This window comes from Pteronotus mesoamericanus, unplaced genomic scaffold (genome assembly GCF_021234165.1).
Source record: "Pteronotus mesoamericanus isolate MK-2021 breed Mesoamerican mustached bat unplaced genomic scaffold, CSHL_Meso_final contig_134, whole genome shotgun sequence".
In the NCBI taxonomy this organism is placed as follows: domain Eukaryota; kingdom Metazoa; phylum Chordata; class Mammalia; order Chiroptera; family Mormoopidae; genus Pteronotus; species Pteronotus mesoamericanus.
In genome coordinates, this window is record NW_026555061.1 from 4,260,439 (window position 1) to 4,284,341 (window position 23,903).

At 49.4% G+C, this 23,903-nt stretch overlaps 1 protein-coding gene across 1 annotated transcript in view; it reads left to right on the plus strand.

The window, feature by feature from the left end:
• The window catches only part of PRKN (parkin RBR E3 ubiquitin protein ligase), an 888,975-nt gene that overhangs the window by 726,870 nt on the left and 138,202 nt on the right, over positions 1–23,903 (plus strand). The window contains exon 8 of the mRNA XM_054595427.1: positions 21,008–21,069. Coding sequence (XP_054451402.1) covers positions 21,008–21,069 — 62 coding nt within the window. The remainder of the gene's footprint in view (positions 1–21,007; positions 21,070–23,903) is intronic.

Consider the following 23,903-nt stretch of genomic DNA (forward strand, 5'->3'; position numbering starts at 1 on the left):
GCTATAAATCTTGTCAGAATAAAGCCTTTAAGTGGTAACCAATTTTGTGGTGTGTAAGTATCATCGATTTGTTAATCTGAGTGTTTTTATAAACTGATTTGGATTAGTGAGTGCTGATCGCAGGGCTATCTTAAGGTGCTCGAATGGCGGAAAGTGTAGTGGAAGCAGCGAAAATTAACCCACTGGCCCCACCTATAAATTCAAATCTCAGCCTTCGGAGAAAGAGAGCCATCTCCTGACACGTTTGCTAGTGTGTACGCTCTGCTCTACCAGCCATAGGGGCTGCTTGTTCCTAAGGGATGACGGTCGCTCTGGAACCAGGAGACAAAGGCGTCCCGAGGAGCCCCAGGGCCTGCAGGGTGGCAAGGATGAATCCCCCAGGACATGCGGGCCGCTTGGCAGAAAGGCCAGCCGAACTCATTCTCCGGAGACGTTTTGTATGAGGCATGATTAAGATGAATTTAGATTCAATGGAGGGAGCTGTACTTCTCTGTTATAAAACATAATGAGAAAGGTGTCTTATTTTCTCTAAAACATCCTAGCTGGAGAAAACAGGGACCCAGCTCTTTCACAGGAAGGATGTAAGGAGGGCTATTCTACACAGAAATGCACAAAAGAAATTTTTTTTTCCATGCAAATGGAAGCATGAAGAAAGGAAAATAAAAGAGATATATTTCAGTCTTTGGATTTTTTTTTTAACAAAACCTCCTTTAGATATGGAGCTGAAGGTGTTAGCATAGAGTAAGCACCATAAGGACTTAGGTGCTCACATTTTCCATGCAACCAAGTCACCAAGGCACCCGGAGCAAAGATGGGCAAGAAGGGGCACACAGAGAAGAAGACCTAAGTCCATTCCCCCTGCCATGTTCCTGTTACCTGTACTTTGCTGTGACAGTATTGTGGCAAAACCAAGGATGCCAGTTAGGCTTGGAACTGTGTGTGAGGAGACAACTAAAGGGCTTGTTCCCCCTGAAGCTGCACTTACTGAAAATAAGAACACGATTTTGTTATAAATGGAAGAGTTGCAGTGAAACAGAGGAATCGCTGAAACTACAGATGCAGGTTGATGGTTTGCCTGGTTGGGTGACTTCTACGCTGGGACATGAGAGCTGTCATCAGCGCCAGTGTTGGTGGGGGGGATGAGGGCAACCTGCCTGGGACCACCTCTAGGGTCACCAGGGAAGGGCCAGACCTCTGCCCGGCCTCCTGCGACAAATTCTAAACATCTTTTGTATGTTGAAATGTTGTCAGTATACACACATTCATATCTGGGGACAAGAAGTTCTTAGCTGGTTTGTACTACAACTTTTTACTCATGTAACTGACAACCAGCTGAGAGGAAGTTTCTGTTCCAGGTGAGATACCTGGACTTCAAAAAAGCCATGGTGTGCATGAATTTTAAAACCTCGTTGATATAGTCACACAATTCAAGAGGCAAACGTAGCCGGTGCTATTTTGGCTTCAGAGGAGAATCTTGAGTCTCTCTTTTTGGTAGTGCATCGCTATCTGCAGAAGAGGGCTGATTGCTTTTCCCAGAGCTCACTACTGACGGTGGTCGGAAGTTATTCCAACATAACCACGCCCCTTCCAAAGCAAGACCCAATCGTCGTTCCCAAAAAGCCACAGCGCATTAAGCCAGTCGAATGCCAATTTTCACAGATACAAGAAAAAGTTCACAGATAGGAATCTAAGAGATCAACAAAACCTCCTTCTATGATATGTATCTTACAGACTGGGTTTTCTCCGGCTCCTCATGAGCGTCTGACAGTGCCTCAGGAAGCGCGTGCGCGCTGGACTCAGCTTGCAACCTTCTTCCCAACGCTAACCTGGAAAGGAAGACAGGCCACAGATAAACTGGAAATGGAAAATAACCAAGATCTTTATTTATTTCCAATTTAAATGTTGGGAAGAAAAGGAATTGGATTCTGAAGTGTTCCCTTCGGTTCTTCTCCAAATGACAGAGCGCGTGCTGTGTACACATGGAGCGGCCCTCGTTGGCATTATTGACAGATCTAAAGCAGCGCGTTCTTCATGAAGTAACACCGCAATGCTAATAAAGCGGTCCTGGCGGCGGCCGCGCCGGCGCCATTTAATTTGTGTCGTGGTGGGGTGTGATGGTGTGACTCTGACATGCTGAAGGGTGGCTGCACGGAGACTCACTGCGACTGTTGCTGAGTGCGTTTTCGGAGAAAACATTTGTTAAAGCGGTGCTTGGGACGTCTTCTGAGAAGCAATATTCTAAATGAAGCTGGGAGGAGAATTCCCCGCCACGTAGCCGGGAATTGTGTATTTCGCTTCAGCTTCTCTCAAATCTATTTAAGTAGATTCTCATATTTTCTGTTGGCTGGGATAGCTACTCGCAATAACACCAGGGAATCATCCATGTTATTTCTTTTTACCTTTGGATGGCAAAGTATAACAGGGATATGTTAAAATATTTTCTTATAATAACAGGTGAGCCTTAAGGTTGTTTTTTTCTCTCTCTTGGCATGTAAAAATTTTCATAGAAGAACTCTCATTATTACATTAAATTAGCTGGTCTCACAAGCCAGATTGTCATGCTGCTTCGACTGCATTAGATCCCGGTTGGGCAGCACCGCCGTGTCCCGGGCTTGTGGGCGAGTCCTCCCCAAGAAGGAGAGAGGCGGGGCTCTGCTGCCCCGTTGGGCTGGAAGTGGAAGGGCAGCCCGGACTGAGCCCACACATTTTTCATAATTATGTTCCCTGCAGGGTCTCCACCTGCCCTAATTTGATCTGATTGAGGTGAAATGCCAAAGCTGCCCTCGTTGCTCTCTGACTGGAGCGGTGCCAGCTGCAGAGCAGAAGGAAGAAGAGATGAACCGAGGAGCCGGGTGCGGGGACACCTCACCCTGCCTCGGGTCCTCCGGGGAGTGGGCAGCAGGCCTCTGGGTCACGGGTCCCTCGAGGGTGAGCTTGTAGGCACGTTCCACAGAGCGCGTCACAGCGGCCATCAAAATGCTAAATGCAGTAGCACCTTAAGCTCAGACTTCAGGGAACGCATCCCACTTCGGTCATCCGAATGATTTGCAAATTACATGCAGAGGTGACGCACTGTCGCGAACATCATCCTTCAGTGTTTGGGTAAAGGATGTGCCTGTGAGGGAAAGGTGAGCGGCCATATGTTTGACGAGGAAAGGTGTGCATCCGTGTTGTTGGACAGAAAGAACAAGATGGACTCTGTCGGGCCCAGGGTGGTGCCACACATTTAAAATTGTGTGTGTGCAGTTATCTATCTGTTGTTCCTCAACAGTCACAAAAATATCAATGGCAACTGTCTCAGGGTGATGGGTGCTAATTTTTATTTCCTCCACTGTACTTTCCTACTTCTCAATGGCCAGGAAAACTGGTTTTAGTTTGGAACACCTGTGTCCATCTTTGCAGGGCCATTAGCCATTGGCGATTATCACCGAATTTTAACTGGCTTTATGATGTATTTCTATTCCAACAGTTACACCGTTCCTGTCTAATTTATTAGCTGGAACACTTCCATTAAAGTAAGTTCTCTTCCATCAACTATTCGGTCACTCAGAGGCTCCACTCACACACTAAACCCAGGCTAAGCGCTTGACTTCCCACCCCCCTTTCACTTAACCAGTTTTAAAGATAACGCATTGGTTTTCTAGTATCTCCTAAAGATGCAAAGTGAGGTTTTGATTTTGTTGGTTTTTTTTTTTTAAGAAATTAAACACTTATGAATCACAGCATTTTATTCTGGTGCGCGCTTCCTCCCACGCCCAGCCTCGGTGTTGGGGGCTCCCGGCCCAGACCCGGCACATCTCGGGCTCCGCCGGCTGCTCTGACCCCGCCATGGCTCCAGCCCGCGTCTGTACCCGGACAGCCCCCACACTGTGTCTCTCAGTGGCGAACCTCTCTCTCTCGAGCTCCAGGCTTGCAGATCTCACTGTCTCCTCTACGCCTGGATGGATAGCGGGCACCTGGAATCCAATCCCCTCCCTCAGCCCGCACCCAAGCCACGCCCTCCGGCCACCTCCCCTGTCCCAGCCTGTGGCAGCGTGGCTTCCCAGGCACTCAGGCCGGGGCCTGGCTGCCCTCTGTGGCTACGTTCTTTCTCCCACAACCACTCGTGCAGCCTATCAGCAAACCCCACCCGCCTGTCTTCGAAAGGCGTCCGGATGCTGACCATGCCTCCTGTCTGCCCAAGCACACCCTGGTCCACGCCCCCGTGGCCTCTGTCTTGGCGGGGTCAGTGCTTCCACGCGGGCTCTCGGCCTCCCTCTCCACTCACTGAGGACTGTTACAACCCTGCAGCCGCGGTGGATTGTCTGAAAAAGTAAAAGAGATCGTGCGGCTTCTCTGCTGAGAGCCTGCCAGTGCCGGCCCAGGTCATTAATAGTAAAAGCCTAAATCCTTACGCGGGGCTTGGAAGGGCCTTGCCCGAAGGGACGGAGGACGCCTTCGCCTCCCGCTCTGTCTCCTAGCCTCCCCGCCGCTGCCCACTGGCGGACTCCGCCTTCTATCAACACCCGGTACCTTCTCGCGGCGCGTGCGCTTGCTGTGCCCTCTGCCCGGAACACCCCGCCCCAGCCCCACATAGTCAGCCAGCGTGGTCCTGTGCCTCTCGCTCCTGGAGACACCTTGTCAACAGGCGTATCGCATAGCTGCCCACCCGTCCCCGTCACTGCTTTCTTGCTCTGCACAGCGCTCGGCGACCCTTGGCGCCCTGTTGTGCACTTGCTTACTTTCATCAGCGCTCCGCCAGGAGGCAGGGTCTCTTTTGTCTCCTTCGTTCATGGGTCCCCAGGGCCCAGAGCAGTCATGGCAGTGCCTGGTGATTGAATGAATGACTTCAGTGGGTCCGGATGGCAGTTCATTTCTTCTCATATAAATAGACTCTTAGCTTTCTCTTCCCACTTAAAAGCTACAGTGTGGATCATAGTGAACAGTAAAAAAATATGGAGGCTGAGTTATTTAGTTTTAAATCTTCCCCAGAGAACTAACTGTTAATTAACTGCATGGTTAATAGTAGGCTAGGCAATAAAATGAGGCAAGTATAGGAAAGTTTCTCTGCTTAAAGAAAAGGGATTCCTAAAAACGCTTTTTCCCCCATGCATCCAAAGAGACTGAGATGATGCCGGTACGCGGCCTTCACGTGCACTTTCACCGCAGGGCATGTGCTGGGTGCACCCGGGGTCTCCCTCTTGCTGGCAGAGTGGCCGTCACACGTCCCTCTCTACAGCAGAGCAGCCTCATCGGTTCCGAAGCCCGGAGTCAGCGACAGAGCCCGAAGCAGAAGAAGGATCCGTGTGTGCTGGTGCTCAGGAGGCGAACACAGCTTCAGGGCCCACACTGAGTCCGACGTCAACCTCTCCCTGACTCGCCTTGAAGCCCTCGGACAAAACCTCAGCCTGCTGGATCCACAGACTCCGGCTCCCAGACCCAGGATGGCACGTCCACCTCCTCCGTCCCACGCAGGCACCACGCCTGTCGAGTCTATGAGTTGCTCTCTGGTTCCCGTTGTCCAACAACAGTGCTCGGGTGCACCGTTTGCTGCTTTCCTACCATTTGAACTCATTCTCTCCATTTTTAGGTTTCAGATTTCATGGGCCTCTTCTCTCTCGATGTTTAAAAAAATACCCTTGTTCTTTTTGTACTTATGAGATAGGATAGTTCAGTGACATTTGAAAAGTCACCAAATAACCAAAACACAAAGACAGCAAATACAGTGGAGGCCAACAATTTGTGAACTTTGACCAGAAATGACCGCACAAAACTATGAAAATCATCCCTTGGATGAAGCTAGAATCGCTTGGACTGTCTTCAAACCTATGGGAGTTCTTCAAGTAAAAGTTGGTGCATGTAAGCACTTCTAAAAGGACCGTGTAAGTTTTTAGTAGGAACACCTTCAGCTTTGAAACACTGACTATATCAGAATCAATTAATTTTCATTTTCTCATTGATGAGGGCTTAAAGCCAACAGCCTATAAACCATTTTCCCAGGAGGTACGATAGAAAGGTTGGCTGCAGCTGACTGTCCGGGGTTTCGTACCCTCGGGCCCTAGTGCAGTCTGGGGAGGGGGGGGCGCACGAGAGCGGCTGGTGGAGCCCAGGCTTTGCCAGCTGTCGGTGGGGCGACTGGAAACCTGCTCGGTTGTGAGAAGGACCTCATTATCCCTGTGCTTAAGCAGAGCGAAAGCTTGTGAATGCTGTGCTTCACGGTATGAATAGCAAATCTGGACTCACTGGTAGAACTCTGCTGACAGATGAGAATTACTCATACTTAGTCATTTTGGCTAATTAAAATGAAGAATGATTACTAATTTTCACATGGGAAAATGTAAAGATCTGGGCAACAGACCATGGTATAATTAACCATATAGCTGAAGCTGTGTGCTTTTCCCCCATTATAGAATCTGTTGTCTTTTAAGTTGAATTTTTTATTTATTTGTTCTCTTTCAAATGTCGTTCCCATCAACATACAAACTTTAAATATCTAAACTATGGAAGAGCAGTGATGAATCTAAGTAGCAGTACTCAGAGCACTTAAAAATTATATTTTTAGAATTTGAAATATGCCTCTCAGCCATGAATGCAATGATGTGCACACCAAGATGCATAAAACAGAGTGCGCAGCACTAGAGCAGTAAGGAAAATTACTGAAATAAATTTAAAATACAAAAAAATTAGAAACAGAATGTCATGAAATACTTGTAAACATTTATTTTGTAAAAAAAAAAAAAAGCATATGAAGACAGAATTTAAGTCTCCTTTAGAATTGTACCAATTCCTAAAGCCCCATAACATTTATTTCTTTAACATTGTTTTGGATATTATTTATTTTCTAAAATTCAGTGGTGCCTAACTACAGGCCAGGGTAGAACACATTCTGTGGCCAGGGGTAGGATTCAAAAGTAAATGCTGGGAGTTTCCGGTTTATTAACAGGGCATGTTCCTCAAATGTGTGTGCACACAAATTGTTTGGGACGCATGATGCTTTTGCTCTAAAGAAACCTCATTAATTTAACCATGATAATTAGTCACCCAGTCGACCCACCAAACCTTATTTAACAAAACTTTATCTGATCTGATTGATGTATGTGTCCTGAGCCCCCATTTCAACTGGATCCGCTCAGTTCTTTTAGCCCCATACTGTTAACTAGACATTGATGCGCTCACCTAAGTAAACCAACTACCACCACGGTCTACAGAAAGCCCTGTTAAATTCACTTAAACGTGTTAAAATCACCACTCCATTCCTTCCGCTCCCTTCCCCTGTTTCAACCAAGGGGAGCTGTTGAGAGCCGCAGGAGGAGAGAGCCGTGGTCCGGGGTCACCTTTCACTCGAGTGGCCTCTCCTCCCTTGACCATCCAAATTAATGTCGTCTGAGGCCTGCAGGGCGATGAAAATACCCACCCTCTAGAAACCTGAAGTAAACACAATTCAAAACCCAGGTCAGTTACAAAGGCAGGGTTTTATGAAATACAGAGGTGTAATCAAAGTGTCAAGAATGTACATGCTGAGAATAATTTTCTGATTTTAAAATTGTTTTGACATCGTAATAACATAAAAATGCAAAAAACTTTAAGTGATTTAAATTTTTGGTCCTTGTGTTTTCTGTCTTGCCTTCTGTGCACTCTGTGTCTGTTTTCCCATATGAGCGAGCGCCAGGAAGCCTATTGATCAAGCAGCTCCGCGGTGAGAGCCCCAACACGGGACGGCATGGGGGGGTTCCCGAAAGGGGAGGTCAGCGTTCACAGGGTGAGGGGGCCGGCCGCCGCCGTGAGGGCAGCCTTCCAGCCGAGGAAGCGACCGGGACCGAGCCCTTGTCGGGGCTTGGGGGTGGCAGGCGCGGCATGTCCTGAAGGGAGCCTTGATGAGAAAACTGCTGGCTGGTGCGAGAGCCATCGCTCAGGGGAGCCGTCTGTGGTCCCGTTAACGGAGGCGGCTCTACTGGTGAAATTATGCGGGGGAAGTTCTTGAAGCAAACGGAGACATTATTTGTAGCACGAGCTTATCTTTCGAGAAAGGATTTTTCTGGAACACAAGTGCCGGTTCTCAGCCCCCGTGGTTAAGCTGCGTGGGTGCCGGTGTGTTCACCTGTCCTCACCTGCGCCCGCAGCACCTGGGTTCACTCATGCCCTTGGTTTCCCAGCCTCTGGGCTTTTTGATCCCATGTCTCCCCTTTTCTTCATTTTTCTCAGCACCTCCTTGAGGATTGTCCTCTACACACTGGGCTCTTTCTCCCTTTTCGGTTTTTGATGATCTGAGTGTTACTTCCTCCACAGGCTCCACGGTGCCGAGCCCCCGTCCGGCTGCCGGCTTTGCCCCTCTGTCACGCCTGGCCCCCTACACATTGGGCACGCACACGGGAACCCGGGCACGCACGCGGGAACCGGGCACGCACACGGGAACCTGAGCGCAGTGAAGACTGAGCGAGCGAGTGGTTGGAGGGTGCCTCCTGCCGGCAATGGTGATAATACGGTCAGCAAAATGGAAACACCTGGCAAATTCCTGCTTGTGTCTCAGTGCAAATGCGACTCACTGCATCCTCTGCATGACCTCAGCAAGGGCAGGTCACCCCCTAGCCACCAGGAGTTGACTAAGAGGGGACATTTAAATGAATACAGTGGCTATGGAAGTAGGAATGTGTATCTAAATCATGCCGTCGCAAATGTCTGAGCCGAACACGCTGTATTCTGAGCTCTCAGAAGAGGCTTCCTGTGCTTCTTGGGTAGTAACTGCCTTATCTTATCAGTGAGAAACTGAATCATGAATAGTTGTGGCTTCTTTCAGCTCATTGTTAAAGCTATAAAATATACAAACTGTCATGCTAGCCTACTCAGCTAAGCACGCTTACCTACGTAGTCGTCATATTAAAAGCTTTTTCTTCCTCAAACTGTGTGCATGCTCTTATACGTTCATGATAAATAGAAACTTGGGTGTACAATTTCTTGAATTTTTATTCAGTTCTTTTCCTCCCATTGTCTTTGTATGTATCTTCAAGTCTCCATGTATGTTTTTTTTTAGAAAAGTTATAAACATACAGTTAGATATAGAAAGTACCATAACGACCACCTATGAGCTCAGTACCCAGCTTTGTCTCTGTCTAACTCTTCACTTGCTTCAGAAAACTCTGCCAAATAAATATTTAAAATAATTAATGTTTTAGGTCTCTGTGTTGGCACCTGTAAAATGGGTATGATAACCATGCCTGTCTCATATAGTTGTGAGAATAAATGAATTATTATACGTGAAGCGCTAGGAAGAGTGCTTTGTCCATAGTAAGCGTTATGGAAATATTAGCTTTTAAACAATTACAGTAAATTTTAAAGGCAGATTTGAAGCATCCTCTCCCGTTTTGTATGGCCCCATTTCACACTCTGCTTTCCCTAATTCTGGTGTTTATCATTTGCATACATCATTCTATACTCTTAATATAGTTGTACTCTTAATACATTCTTTAGTAGGTTTTATAAACTTCATATAAGTGACATCAATGCTATGCATGAACTATCGCAACTTTTTTTTAACTTTATTTTTTACATTTGTCTATTTGATACATTTTACCCTCACTAATTTTTAATTCACTTCCTAAAAGTCTTTCCTTAAATGTCATTTTCTAAACAAGAAATATCCTGAGCATCTTATTTAAAGCTCTTATCCCCTTGCACTGTTCTGCTTATTCTTCTTTTGACAGAGAGCTCATCATCTCCTAAAGCATTACATAACTCACCTTTTCATGGGGTGATTTCTATCGTCTCTCCCCCATAGAAGACAGGCTCCAAGGAGGGATTTTTGTCTGTTTCACTTTTCTGCCAAGGTGACCCAAAAACCCACGCAGTGCCTGGCACGAAGCAGGCGCGCAGTGGGTGCTTGCCGAGTAACATTCTCTCTTCTATTGATGGGCATGCCGTGTGTTCTCTTTCACCATTGCTGTCATTACAAAAACTGTCGCAGCGACGGCTCTTGCATGTATCTCCTTGGGTAACTGCGTGAGCTTCTGTCTGCTACACACCCACGAGGGAAGCTGCTAAGTGAAAGGTGACTTGCTTCAGCTTCTTTCTTAACCTGGTTTGGGATGTCTGAGATCCATCCTATGTTTTCCATTGAGAAACAAGGCATAAATAACCCTGTATAGACAAACAAAAACGTATCCACAGAGAAATCATGAAGATAAGCCTGTCTGCATTTATCAAAGGGATAATGCTTCGAGTTGATCATGTGAAGTCTTCCTGCTGGCTTTGAATGCGATTGCTTAGTCGAGGTGCCCTCGCGAATTTTCCCCGGACACGGTTGATGCCAGACCCTCAGCCTAGTCCAGAAATGGCTACCTCGGCAAAGCGTGTGGAGGCCCTGGCCCACCTGGCTGCCCGGGGTGGCAGGCCCTCGAGCCCACTCGCAGCGTGGCCTGCTGGGGCCCCGCCCTGCTTCGGCCTGTGACGACCGGTGGTTGCTCAGTGTCTGGGCATGTTGTCTTTGATCATATTGAATCATCATTTATTTTTGATGCTTTTTTTTCATCCTCAGCCAGTTTCCCTTTCCAAGTTGTACTTAAAGGGAAAAGAGAAGATAACTGTAATCGTCAAGCCTGCATTAGGGATTCTAAGCTGTGGCCAAGCAAGGAATTAATCCTCAAAGCATTTCACACCCAGCAGCAGCCATCTGCAAACTGCGATTATTTGTGTCACAGGACCAGTCCCAGGAGCACATCAGGGAGCTGGAATCCACCTCAACTTTTGTCCCAAGCCTGGGCGCGCAGTTTTCTATGGAACACAAAGGATGTCATAAATGTCCCATGAGGATTTACAAGGAAATTAAAAGGAAAAATAATGATTGAAGACTCGTGTGGCTTTGAATGCTTTTTACTGGAATATATCTTCCAAATGAGTTTCCCCTACTTCACAGCTATTACGGAAATTCAGCTTAGTTGTCGTTCAGTTAATTCCCACAGAGGTGTTTTATTTTTGTTGTTGTTGTTGTTGTTGTTTTTAATAGCTTTCAGTGACTTCATGGAAATGATCCACAACTTTCTAAGGGGTTTTCCTGAGGAGATTCCCAGTTAGGTTGTGAAATAGTCCCTACGGTATAGAAACAAACTGACGTGAATGGTGGTAACAGTAGCCAAAATAAAAATTCCAGTTTCGGATCACCCTTTAAAAACGCAGGGTTCAGTGCTGCCTTCACATGCTTTTTTAAATACATTTTTAACTCATTTGTAATGCCAGACAGGCAACTTACTTTTACTTTCAGGGAGCTCAGACTTCAGGGAGCAAGTGCGAGAGAGAAGTCAGGCATTTTCATAACCAGGAAAGAGCAACAGGCGAGCGCGACCCATGAGCAGATCATCCGGATAAGCCCAGAATGACACAAAATTCTAGTGTACATGACCAAAGATAACTAACCGGGCTTTTAAAATTGGGTTAAGGACAAGAAAAATAAGAAAATGACAGGGAGGGAAGAATGACCCTCGCTGCAGAAGCCAGTGCAGTGCCCGCAGATGAAGAGGCCCCGACGCCTGCTTCCCCAGTAGAGAGAACGTTTTGCCAGGTGAGGAAGGACAGACCAGGAGATTTCAGGAGGAGCTTGTCGTTAAGGAAAGTGGGCACCAAACAGGGGCCTCTTCTTGTACCTCATCCCAGAACCACTGCTGGGAGTCTCTGAGACGCCATAACGAGAGGACAGTCAGAGCCAGGAGTTCCAGAGACGGATTTCTTGTTCATTTCAACCTGAGGAAAGATTGAGTTCAAAAACTGAAAAGCAGTGAGTTTGGAATCAGTTTCAGCCATCAACTGCAAGAATATATTAGCGTGAGTTCTCAAGTCCTATATCACCATCAGGTGCCACCTCAGCGTCTCCGACCTGAATCCTGAGGGCATCACTCGTGAGGGACATGATGTACTCACTGGGAACCTCCTGGACTTGAAAGTGGTGGCTGGACTCCGACGTGCACACGATGAGCTGGCACGGGGGACAGATGGAAGGCGCGCGCAGGGGTTCTGTGCAATCAGTCGGCCAACTGTGAGGCAGAGAATTAGAAACAGTGACCGCGGGCCAAAGATCACAGGCAGAGGAAGGAAGGGAAAACAAAGAAACTGGAGAAGTAAAGGAACAGGGAAAAGGTTAACTAAGCAGATCTCAATTCAGGGAGGACTGTTTCGAGGATGGCGGGCTGACCTTCAGGGAGATGAAAGAGAGCAAGGAATGGCAAGGGACCCGGGCGGGGCGGCTTCAGCCAGGCAGGCAGCCCGCCCTGGACCCTGCTCCTCCTCCACCCACACCTCGCCCCTAGCAGCCCTCCTGGGCTCCTGGGCTGGAACTTCAAAGTTCCTCCCTGTGACTCTCACCTGGTTCTGTCCCCCTGAATACGGTGGCCAAGGGGCGACCAGGAGGGGTGCTGCATGTGGAGCCGGGGCGTGCAGGCTGCACCATATGGGTGTGTGAGAGGCCCGTCTGGGAGGTGGGAGTCTGGCGGGAAGAGGAGGGGTGAGGGCCCGGGGCCAGGTCTGGCTGGGCAGGGCCGCCACCTCCCAGAGCATCCCCCCCGAGGGGTTGCGGATGTTGCAGAAGACAATTCTGTACCAAAGGAGAGGTCGGTCTGGTTAATGGTTCTTTCAAATCTAAGATATTTTCATTCTTTAATACATGACTCCGCATTACATGTATCTCTTTGATCTTTGAAGACATTAAATGCCAGCAAAGTCATAAAATCTATGACTTAGATCTGATTGTCATTGACATAAATGAAGCCATCAGACAGCAGTTGGCTGCTGGGTGGCTGCCTGGAGGCCAGTATTTGACACCCCCACAGAGCCTGAGCGATTGCCTGTCAGGGCGGCCCCACGGAACCAGCTCGGCAGCCGCGGCCTCCACCGGGCTTCAGCCAGCTCTGCCCTTGTCGAAAATGAGCTTTATTTTGACAAGGCCAGTAGGAGATGGAACTTCTAAAGAACTCTTTCTTGCTTGAATAGCAGTTTACTAATATTCTGTGTCTTAAAAATGAAACCTTGTGCTTAAAATCTAAAATAGTCTATTTCGGAGACTTTATAAAACTGGCTTTAGGGCAAAAAGATGTTCACTCACAGGTCTTTAAATATCTGTACACAGGTTCATAAAGGCATCTATTATCCAACACTCTTGTTCATGATAACAAGACAGAGATTTCTCCCCTTAACTGATGCATTCATTCGGCAAGGGCTTATTGGGTTCTACCCTGCGCTGGACGCTAGTGAGGTCCCAGGTCCTTGGTCATGCCGGGAGCACACTGCCGTCCGCAGGCAAGACCCTGTCTGCGGGGATCCTCCATCCAGGGTGGAACAGTCACATGGGCCCTCACAGTGATTTTCAAGTCAATTTAGGTCGTTATTATTGGTGTGAACTGTGTATGTGCTGGCACATTCACATTAAACGTTTTGGGGGTTTTTTTGTTGAGCATGACGGCAGAAGACTGGCTCTACTTCCAAAGAAAATCTTTTTCATAGTCCCTTCTTGTTTGTTTTAAGATTTTATTTATTTATTTTTAGAGAGGGGAAGGGAGGGAGAGAGGGAGAGAAACATCAATGTGTGGTTGCCTTTTGAGCCCCCCCTACTGGGGACCTGGCCCACAACCCAGACGTGTGCCCTGGCTGGGAATCGAATTGGCGACTGTTTAGTTCGTAGGCCGGTGCTCAGTCCACTGAGCCACACCAGCCAGAGCCTCCTTGTTCATTTTTTTTAATCGTCATTCGATGACAATCACAGCTAACCTCTGAAATTTTGTTTAGCTTTTGTTTTTTGTTGTCATGGATTTTTAATATCTCTACAGTAGTATATTTTCTCCCCTAAGTACAAAAAGTACGCTCAGGTTCCTTAGACTAATCTTGTTAGTTTGAGGGTTAAAATATTGTAGTGTGTGAAATTCTGAACTGTGGCATTTTTATATGCAAATCTAGCATCTGTTTTTGTTGTACCCTTATCACAGGGCAGAAAGCAGCTTGCAGGGCACAGAATCTGGGATGCAGAGGTAGGATTTCAAGTAGGACAGTAGGTTGCTCAGCTCTGCCATTGGGTTCCCTTAGAACCTGGGAGATCGAAGGAAAGCCCATTGAACATGGCCAAGTGGCTGCAAGGAGAAAACAGCCCTTTCCCCTCCCACCCCCAACAAAAACTAGATCATCTCTGGTTAAACAGAAGTACACACTGTCAGCTCTTTTCTTTGATGTCCTTGGGGAACATTTGTTTTTAAGCCACAGCCTGTTTGCTACAACCACCCATCTGTTGACTGTGTACTCAAGTGCTGCCCGTCCCGTGTGTTCTGGCCGCCTCAGACGGGAGCGGGAGGGACGGCAGGCAGGCTCTCACTGGCCCTTCCATCGGAAATTCGAGCTAGTTTCCCTTGTGCATGTTTGGATAAGCGGATGTGTTTGGGGATCTGGGGCTTAAGTTCTTTTCAATATTGCCTCAAAGGATGCAGTTTGAAATGGCCAGTGAGATCCAAACAAAACAAAACAAAACAACTTCCAGCTATTTTGAAGGTAAAAATATGTCATAAAGCTTTATGATAATCAAATAAAATTATCAAATTGCTTATTAGTCATTTAGATTATTGTAGTGAGTAAAGGAAGGAATTTAAGAAAACAAACTTAAAGCTGTATAGTATCCATACTTTTCTAAGCACATATGATCTGATCATATGTACAGATATTTGGTATATACATATATACATTTATGCATACATAAACATACATACATATTTGATAACCTATTGTCTTTCAGCACACTGTCACAATAAATCTCACTGATTTAATTGGATACGGGGCTTCTTTAACAAAACTGGCCTGTAAAACCTCAGGGGTTTGGGAAAAAATGGTATTTCTGGGACAAGAGCAGAAGAGCTATTTCAAGTTCAGCGTCATGAGCATTCCACACGCCCGAGTCTCACGGCGACAGCTGCCTGTCACGGGGAGCCTCCTGAGGGCAAGGAGCCGGGCCAGATGCACATAAACATGCGGACAGACGCACGCATCACAGCTAAGCATCTACTTCCGTTTTAGAAGATAGCACAGCTAGTTAGTGGTAGGTACAAACACCCCTTCATTTCCTTCCCCTCTCCTTGCTTCAGCATTGTTCTCACTCCCCCCGGGCCAGGTGCCTGGGGGTGGGGGATGCCAGGCAGGCTGGGACGCGTGTTTCCTCTATGCTCGCACATCAGGTAAAGAGATGATGGAACCCACCACCAACAGAGACGGGGAAGAGAGGGCTAACAGGACAGCGACGGCCAGGAAAATAGGCGCATCTCATGAGGATGCTGGTGTCCTCTCCAGGGCACGTGAGGAAGGGCCCTGTGCCTTCATATGTACGTCTGTGTCTCAAGCGGCCCTGGGCTTATTCACACTCTTCATTCACAGGCGTGTTCCCATTGAATGCGTTCTTTACATCCAGCGAGATTTGTCAAGTCTTCACAGGCGATGTTTGCTGCTTCTCCTGCGTCCAACCCAAAACAGTGCTGGGCGCAGCACCGATGCCTAGTCATTCCCTCAGCAACTGTTTTTCAAGGAAGGACGTCAATACAAATTGAAAAGCCTAGTGTAGTATCCACCATGCAATTCAGTATTTCTCACCCTAAATCACCGTTTAATATGGTTTTCAAATCAAAGCTTCTCGTGTGCCCTCCCGAGATGAGCAATGGTTTTTACCTTCTACTCCAGACAAGTCTAGAGGGGAGTATCATGCCCCCCATCACATCAACTTAGACACCCACCACCTGAGAGAGTCTCTGGGCTTTGCCATGATAAATCACCTGCTAAAGTCAACAAATTTTTGCGTTTCTTCTGATAGTGGAAATGACTTAGTAGCTAACCTTTTTTTTTTTCGGTCTTTTTAAATTTCTTGTTTTACTACTCTGACAATCTCTTGTCTTTTAATCAGTGTATTTCGATAATTAAATTTTTTAGTAGTTGTCCTAAAGTTTACACTATATATTGAATATTTTAATTACTATAAGTCCACTTTCAAAGATCACTAAAAAAAAGAGTATGTGTAAAGCAGACACCTTATAAGAGAGAGCGCCCAATCCCCCTTCAGACCCTTCGGGCATCGCTGTCCTTCGTGCCCCTGAAGTATACACTATAACCACCCATCTTCACTATTATTAAAGTTACCTTCAGACCAATTAAGAATCAGAAAAATAAAAGCTCTATTTACCTTCCTTTATTCCCCTTCAGCGCTCTTTGTTTCTCTATGCAGATCCAAATTTCTGACTTCCAACATTTCCTTCTGCCTCAAGAACTTCTTTCAACTTTTCTGGTAGGGCAGGTGTAATGACAATGAATTCCCTCAGTCCTTGCCCAAGAAAGTCTCTACTTTTGAAGGATAATGTTGCTGGATATAGAATTCTAGGTTAATGGCATTTTTGTTTCAACGTTTTAAATATGTCACTCCACTCTTTGGCACGCATGATCTAAGTTCTCAGCCATTGTTACTTCAAATGTTTCTTCTGCTGTATTCCCCCATTTCCCTCTTTCTGTACTCAGCTTAGGTATGTTAAGGTGTTTGGAACCGCGCCACATCCTTGGATATTCTGTTCCATTTTCTTCATTCTTTAATTTTCCCTCTTCATTTCAGTTTGGGGACTTTCTTCTTTCTTTAAGCTTTCTGAGTCCTTCTTCAGCTGTGCCAAGGCCAGCCTGTTCACCACAGTGGCTTCCCGTTTTTGGACTTGTGCCAGGCAAGGTCACATTTGAGAATGAGGTCTTAGAGACTGATTGAGAAGAAGGGCGATGATTTGGAAGGGTCTCCCAGGGAGATGGATGGCGCTGGCCAAAGACAAGTGACAGGGCAAGCTGCACCCTGGGCTCCCGGGAGTGGACCCTGAACCTGCAGTGGCGTCACTCCCAGCAGGGACACTGCATCCGGCAGAGGGCGCCATGTCTGTTAGAATTCCTTGTTGCCCACTGGCCACATAGGCTGTGACTGGCAAGACAGGGAAGGAGAAGGGAAAACAGGCGGTGGTATTTCCCAGAGCTGGACAGGAGATATCAGCAAAGCAGGTGCAGCAAAGGACAAAGGAGTCATGGATTCCAGCGTACCGGCATCGTCCCCTGGGGGGTCCAGGCTGGGAAGAGAGGTGAGAGGTCAGAAGAAGCCCACTGAACCAATTAGCAGGCAGGCAGGGCCGGAGGTCAGAGCTGGGGCCTCTGGGATGAGGAAGGGAGAGGGGATGTACGTAGGAGCCTCTCACGACCGCCATCAACTTTGAGCTAGCCGGAGAGTGGCCACATGGTCGATGACTCATTTATGAGGCACCTGCTGGCGAACCCTTTGTACAGCCAGGCACAGCAGTGACCAGACGGCCAGTGCCTGTGCTTGTCACCTTGACATTTCGGCTGCGGGAGGCAGAGAGTAAAGTACAGGGGGTGTGCAGCACGCTAGACAGTGGGGAGCGCTCTGGGGGATGTGGCAGCGACGCAGGTGCGGGGGAGGCGACAGGCCCCCTGAGAAGGTGGCACCGGAGCCCGACCTGAGGAGGGCAGGCAGCACTCCGCACACACGTCGGGGCCAGGCGCGTTGAGGGTGGGAGCAGCAAGCTCACGCGCCGGGGGACAGCCTCCTGCCTGCGTGTGCAGGAGCAGGGTGCAGGCCAGCGCGGCCAGAGCGCACAGAGCAAAGGAGAAACTACGCTCGGGACGATGCCATGGGCCTGGGGCAGGCGGCCTGGCCGGCCGCTGCCACAGCCGTGGCAGTTGCTCTTAGTGCACCCAGGGGAATGGCTCGATAGTCGATGTACACATTTTAACATGATTCTTTTTTTTAATCCTCACCCCAGGACATTTTGTTATTGCTTTTAGAGAGAGAGGGAGGAGAAGAGAGAGGGAGAGGGAGGAACGTCAATGTGAGAGAGAAACATTGATCCGGCTGTCTCTCGTATGCACTCTGACCAGGAAATGAACCCAAAACCTTTCGCTTCAGGACGACGCTCCAACCAGCGGCGCCACACCAGCCAGGGCATAACATGATTCTCTTAACCACTATGGGGAGAGCAGGCCGCCTGAGGGAGGCTGAGGTGGATGGTGTCAGGCCCCTGAGGCTGCGATGTGGCCTGAGGAGACAGCCGGGCGGCCGCCGCCGCCGCTGTTGTGTGTAGACCCCACGTGAGGAGTCTGGGTAGACAAGAGCGCGCACCACCGAGAACACCTGCCTCTGCACAGCCTTGGCTGCCGGGCCCTTTTTCACCCCCGCCACCCGCACTGACTGTGCTTCCTCCTTCTCCCGGCACCACGGCCTTCCATAGGCATGTCCTGTGTTTCTGGTTTCATTATTTTTAAGCTCCGCCTTCACACTAAGTCTGTTCCTGCCTGTTTCCCACATTGACGTCCTTGCGATGAGCCCAGTTACAGGTGCCCCCCCGTCTTCGTCACTGCCTTGGCCCTTCCCAGCTCCTCCCCCGGCTCGATGCCGTATCGATCCTTGTTTATTGCGGTTCACTGCACCTACCAGGTGTTCCAGGTAATTATCACGTCTTCTGTGAAAGATGTTGATATTTGCGCTATCATTGCCGTCAATCCACGGTTGTATCTTAGGAGAACATTAGAATACAAATGCTGAAGATGGGCTAATTTTAATGTCTGTTCCTTATTTTACCTGATATTAAATTGAGTCACATTTGAGGGATGTAAAAGATCACTTGCAAAGGGATAAAAAAGAACCCTCAAATATTTCTAAGGTTGAGTAAAATTATTTTATGAAATGATATTTCTTAAATATGTCTAGATACAGATTTAGATATAGGCATTTTGTGCTTATCCAACCAGAAGGCCCGCAGGAAAATTGATAAATGGAACGAAAACACAAAGCGCAAAGTAGTCACGTGAACTCTGAATTTCATGCTGTGACCGCAGTGAAACTGAATCGTGGGTGGGGGTACAGCTGGGCCCTGACGGGGGGGGGGGCGTCTGATCCAGCCGCCTCTGCCCCCGGGCTGCGCAGCCTCCACGCGCCGCCCCTTGTCCCCGCGAGCCCGCCCCTCGCAGGCGGGGCGCCCCACGCAGATGCTCTCCCACTTTGGGGTTCATCCCCGGAGTTCGCTCTGCTGTATTCTTTCCCCCTTCAGTTCAAAGAACTGAGTAGGGTCACTTACCACTTGCTCCCACAGAGAGCTCAAAGTCAAGAGCGGGCCTGAGGCTCAATTTCCGCAGCAGCCTGTGGCTAAAGTGCAGGCAACCAACCCAAGGATCCAGAGTATCATTGTCCTAATTGATGAGACAGCCAACATAACAGCCACTCCGCAATGAATAGCTTCTCCGGAAGACCTCAGCCTGCAAGGCCGCATGGCCTGCAGGTCGAGGACACAGGTCCGGCGTGCCTTCTGATGCCGAGGCTCCAGCTGTCCACCCTCCTAGTCTCGGACGTGCCTGTTGCGGTTCATTTACTATGTTCTTCACCAAAATATTTCCCTCCAGATTTTCATCTATTTTCTTGAGCTATTGTCAGGTGATGATATCAACTGGTTATATTTATGAACTACTTTCTCCGAGCATGAAATCTTACAGTAGCAAGGACTATATCAAATACAATATCAAAGAGTAAAGCTTCATCCCAGAATTTTATACGGCCACAAAATTTCAGAATCGGCCCTGACCCCACGCAAATCCATCTCTGAAGTAGCCTGCGTGAGTAGCCATTGAGCCTGTGTTTGAAAGCCTCCAGTGACTCGGTTATGAGGCACTGTGTTCCATTTCTATGTTACGAACTTCTTCATGTTGAACCAAAGGCTGCCGCCGTTACTTTTTACACACTGCTGTTAGTCCTGCCTTCTGGAGTGAGGCTCAAAACTCCCTTCTCTTGCAAAGGGTGCCTCCGCCGCCCCTATGAGGGCCACAGCCCCCCTACCTCGGCCTGACCCGCCCGGACCAGTGTGCTTGGTCTGCCCCCCTGGGGACATCACAAAGCCCCGTAACAGGAGTGCTGGCGTTGGTGCCATAGCGCACAACCCAGTTCCTAACAGAAATGTCAATAGGGTATGTAAGCCTCAGATCTTACCTCAAAGAACCAGCTTCTTAACGTCCACCTTGTTTCCAGAGGTACTATTATAAATGACTGCAATCTAATACTGTGGAATAATTCCATTAAAAAGACAGGGATGGAGCACATTTTAAGTGATAACCGAGCGCGCACTGGCATACGCACATGCGCGCGCGCGCGTGTGTGTGTGTGTGTGTGTGTGTGAGATTTCCTTTTTTTTTTTGCCACTGAAGAGACAGCAGGCAGCAGTGTGACGAGGCTGCCGCTGACAGGGTGAAACTTGAAGGTGACAGACCCAGATCCTGTCCGCAGGAGACTCTTCCCACACCGACACGCAGGACCCTTAGAGTCTGGACAGAGCCTCCTGGGGGATCAGGCAAGGTTCTAAACCAGAGCCAAGTCCCGTGAAGATGGGCGTCCAGCTGTCCTGTCTTCATTCTTTTTCCATGTGTTGCATGTTTTTATTTTTATTTTCCTATTTTTATTTTTCAATTCCCATTGACACTCAATACTATTTTCTGTTAGTTTCAGGTGTACGGCACAGTGGTTAGACCGATGTGTAATTCACGGGTGATCCCCCGATAATTCAAGTGCACATTTGGCACCGTTCGTAGCTCCCCCGATGGACCGGCGCCGGCCTGGAGGGGAGGAAGCAAGACGTGACCAATAAGCAAAATGAGCCTGTAGCCCAGCTCCCTGCTGTGGCCTCACAAAATCCTGGCCGTTTGCTAGGGTCAGGTACCACGCTGGACAGAAACGACGTGGTACCCCAAGGCCACACGAAGGCCAGATCACAACGGGAAGGGGAGACAGGCATGGCCGCCAGCTCAGGTGTGACCCTCCCCCCGCAGAGAGTCCCGGTGAGGGGCCAGGCTGCTGCCAGGCTCCCTCCCTCGCAGGCGCGGCTCTTTGGTGGTCGGTCAGGACGGGGTTTGCAGGTCGCCCTGCCTGTGACAGTTTTGCCTGTGTGTCAGAACACATTGCCCCAGAGAACGGGAATAACATGCTTGTAATTCATTTTTTTCTCCACAGCCGGCTGCCCCAACTCCTTGATTAAAGAGCTCCATCACTTCAGGATTCTCGGAGAAGAGCAGGTGAGTGAGCTTCTCCCAGGCGGCACCGAGGGCACGAGGGTGGGGAAAGACAGACGGCAGTGGGACAGCCTGGCTTCCCTCCAGGGAGGCAGAGCGTCCTCTGGCCCTCGGCACCACGGGCGGGGCAGGAAGCCACGCCGGGAGCCGGCTGCGGTCTCCCCTGCCCTCTCCCGTCCATCAGACCCGGCAGGATATTAGTCGGCACCTCTGCTGTCTGCCAGAGCGTGTCCTCTCGATGCCAGCAGGAGCAGGTAGCACCCGCAGGTGAGCCAACAAGTCAGTGCCGAGCAGGGTTATCCCCAGGGGACGGCTCGGCACAGATGGCCCGACGTCCGCAGGCCGACGGCCGGCTCCCTGCGCCAGGTTTTGTGCTTCCTGTGTGGCATCTATATTTCCCTGCCTCCGCTTTCTCTCCAGACGTGACCGTGTGACTTTTGCAAAATATGCCCGATTTAAGGGACATCATTTAAATGCTGTGTGTGCTGTGAGACATGTCAGCTTTTCAATAGATGTGTTAAGGAAATGATTCGGAATGCTAAATAATATACAATTACACTACAGTAAGTGTAATGTTCACTTAAAAGTGAATTGATAGAGACCACGCAGATACTGGTAAATTACTCAATGTAGCGCTGGACGGTAGAGCTGTGTACCCCTGTCTAATGCCTTCAAATGTGCTTCCCTTCCATTTTCATTGGTCTTTAATACGCACTTGATTTTTGAGATATGAATTAAAAATAAATCTCTAAACGCTATAAATCCTTCCTACAATAAAAATATGATGAAAACTCATTGAAATTTAAAATAATACACTTACTTTAGCCTCTTGACCCTCTCTCTGATTTGCGTTTACAATTTACCTTCATAAAGCACCGTTTACCACCCCCGACCAATCCAAACTACTTGGCAAAGATACTGTCACCTTGTAGGCAGTAAAGCTACCCCAACAGCCCAGCCAAGCCCCAAGGGAACGGGTGCGAACACTTTGGCCCACGGGGTCTGGAGGGCCCGCAGGAACATTGCGTTTCCGAAGCGCCTGCCCTTGCGCCAGCTTCCTCCACCTTCCATTGCTGGAATTTTAAGGAAATAACCTTCATTCATTCCACAAATATTTTGTGGAGAGCTTTTCGTAGTATTACCACACTGGTGTTGTTTAAAATGGCCAACAAGGAAGCCGCAGCCACAGGTCAAGGCACGTGCCAAGATGGAAGCAGACGGCGACCGGGACGTAACCTGCTTCAGAGAAGGCCCCGAGGAGCCCCGCGCCATGACGGCCGAGAGGGCACGGCTGCCGAGTGAGCGAGGATCCCGGGGCTGGGGCGGGAGGACATTCCAGGCAGAGCCCAGCATGTGGGCAGTGGCCCCCTGGTGGGCAGCTGGCTTTGTTCAGGCCACGTGACCAAACAGCGTGGCTGGGAGACGATGAGCAAAAGGGGCTGTGGTCAAAGACGAAGAGGAAGACCATCTAGGGTGCAGGCCACGGTGAAGGGTTAGGACTTCGTTCTGGGTTCCGTGGGGACTCCCGCTCCTGGAACTTCAGGCAGCCGGCTGGCACGGTCCCGGTCCCATGTGAAGAAAGGCAGCCTCGCTGCAATGCGCACATGGGCCGGAATGAGATGGTTGGCAGAGAACCTTCTGTTTGAAGTGGGTGCTCAGAGGCGGAATGAAAGGTCTTGGCGACGGGCTGGCTGTGGGTCAGAGAACTTTGCTGTTACTTCAGGGTCTGTAGGAGAGTGTGTTAGTCATGGGGGGGCGGGGGGCGCTCCCCGGGGACACGGCGCAGGGGGTTGAGAGGAAGGTAGGCTGGCCTGGGGAAGCAGGCCCATCCAGGGTGGAGAGTTCGGAGATAAAAAGAACAGGGTAGGCCCGAGTCTCAGAAGTAAGTGGCGACGTGAGCATGGTGGGCGCATTCTGACGCGCTTCGGAGGGAAGCGGGCGCACAGCCAGGACACCTGGCAATTGTCACCTCACCTGGCTGTTGTCATCTCCTCTTGCCATCAAGGCAACTTACTCGGCCATCACTCCAAAAAGTGTCCTTGCTGCCATGGGCTTGCTCACCTCAAAGTCCATTAGCATGTAAAGCCATCTACCATGATCCAGAAAAGCATTCTTTAACTGTGCGGGCCATCAGATTCCACTGGCTCCCTCAAAATGCGGTGGAACGAAGCCATTTCAGCGCCTCCCGCCAAAGCCTTACGCAGGCCCTCTGGGCAATGAAACGCCTGCCTTCCCTTCCGCTGGCCCCAGAATGGCCCGGAAACCAGCCTCGCGGCCTCGGGCCGGGAGGGACAGCCGTCCTGAGATGGGGGACAGCTGCCCCGGGATGGGGAACAGCTTCCGGAGCGTGAGCGGAAGGGGCAGACGTGAAACACTGCGCTAGTGGAAAGGAGGCGCAGGGAGGAGGCGCCTCTGCAGGCAGCCCAAGGCACAGGCCGTCTCTCCAGGGCCCGGCTCCTGGACGGGGGCGGGGGGGGGGGGGGGGGGGGGCAGAGTGCGACGCAAGGGACCAGAGTGAAGGGCAAAGTGACAGCCTCGGCCTCAGCAAAGCCTCCAGAGGCCCCTGGCGCCCCGCCCGCAGTGTTAGCCCCTGCACCTCCCCGTCGTGCCGGCCCGTGGGGGTGGGGCCGCCGTGGCCACAGCCTGCAGAGGCGGCCAAGAGGCCAATTGGTTTGACCTCCTTCCCAGAAGATTCCCCACCCACTGGCAGTCGAGATACTTTTTGGCACTCTGTCGTCTAGAACATCTGAAAAAAAAATCATAAATTGCCATCTAAGACACAGCCTGTGGCTCTAATTATATTTTAGTTGTTTGATCGGTTCCTCCTCTCATTTGAC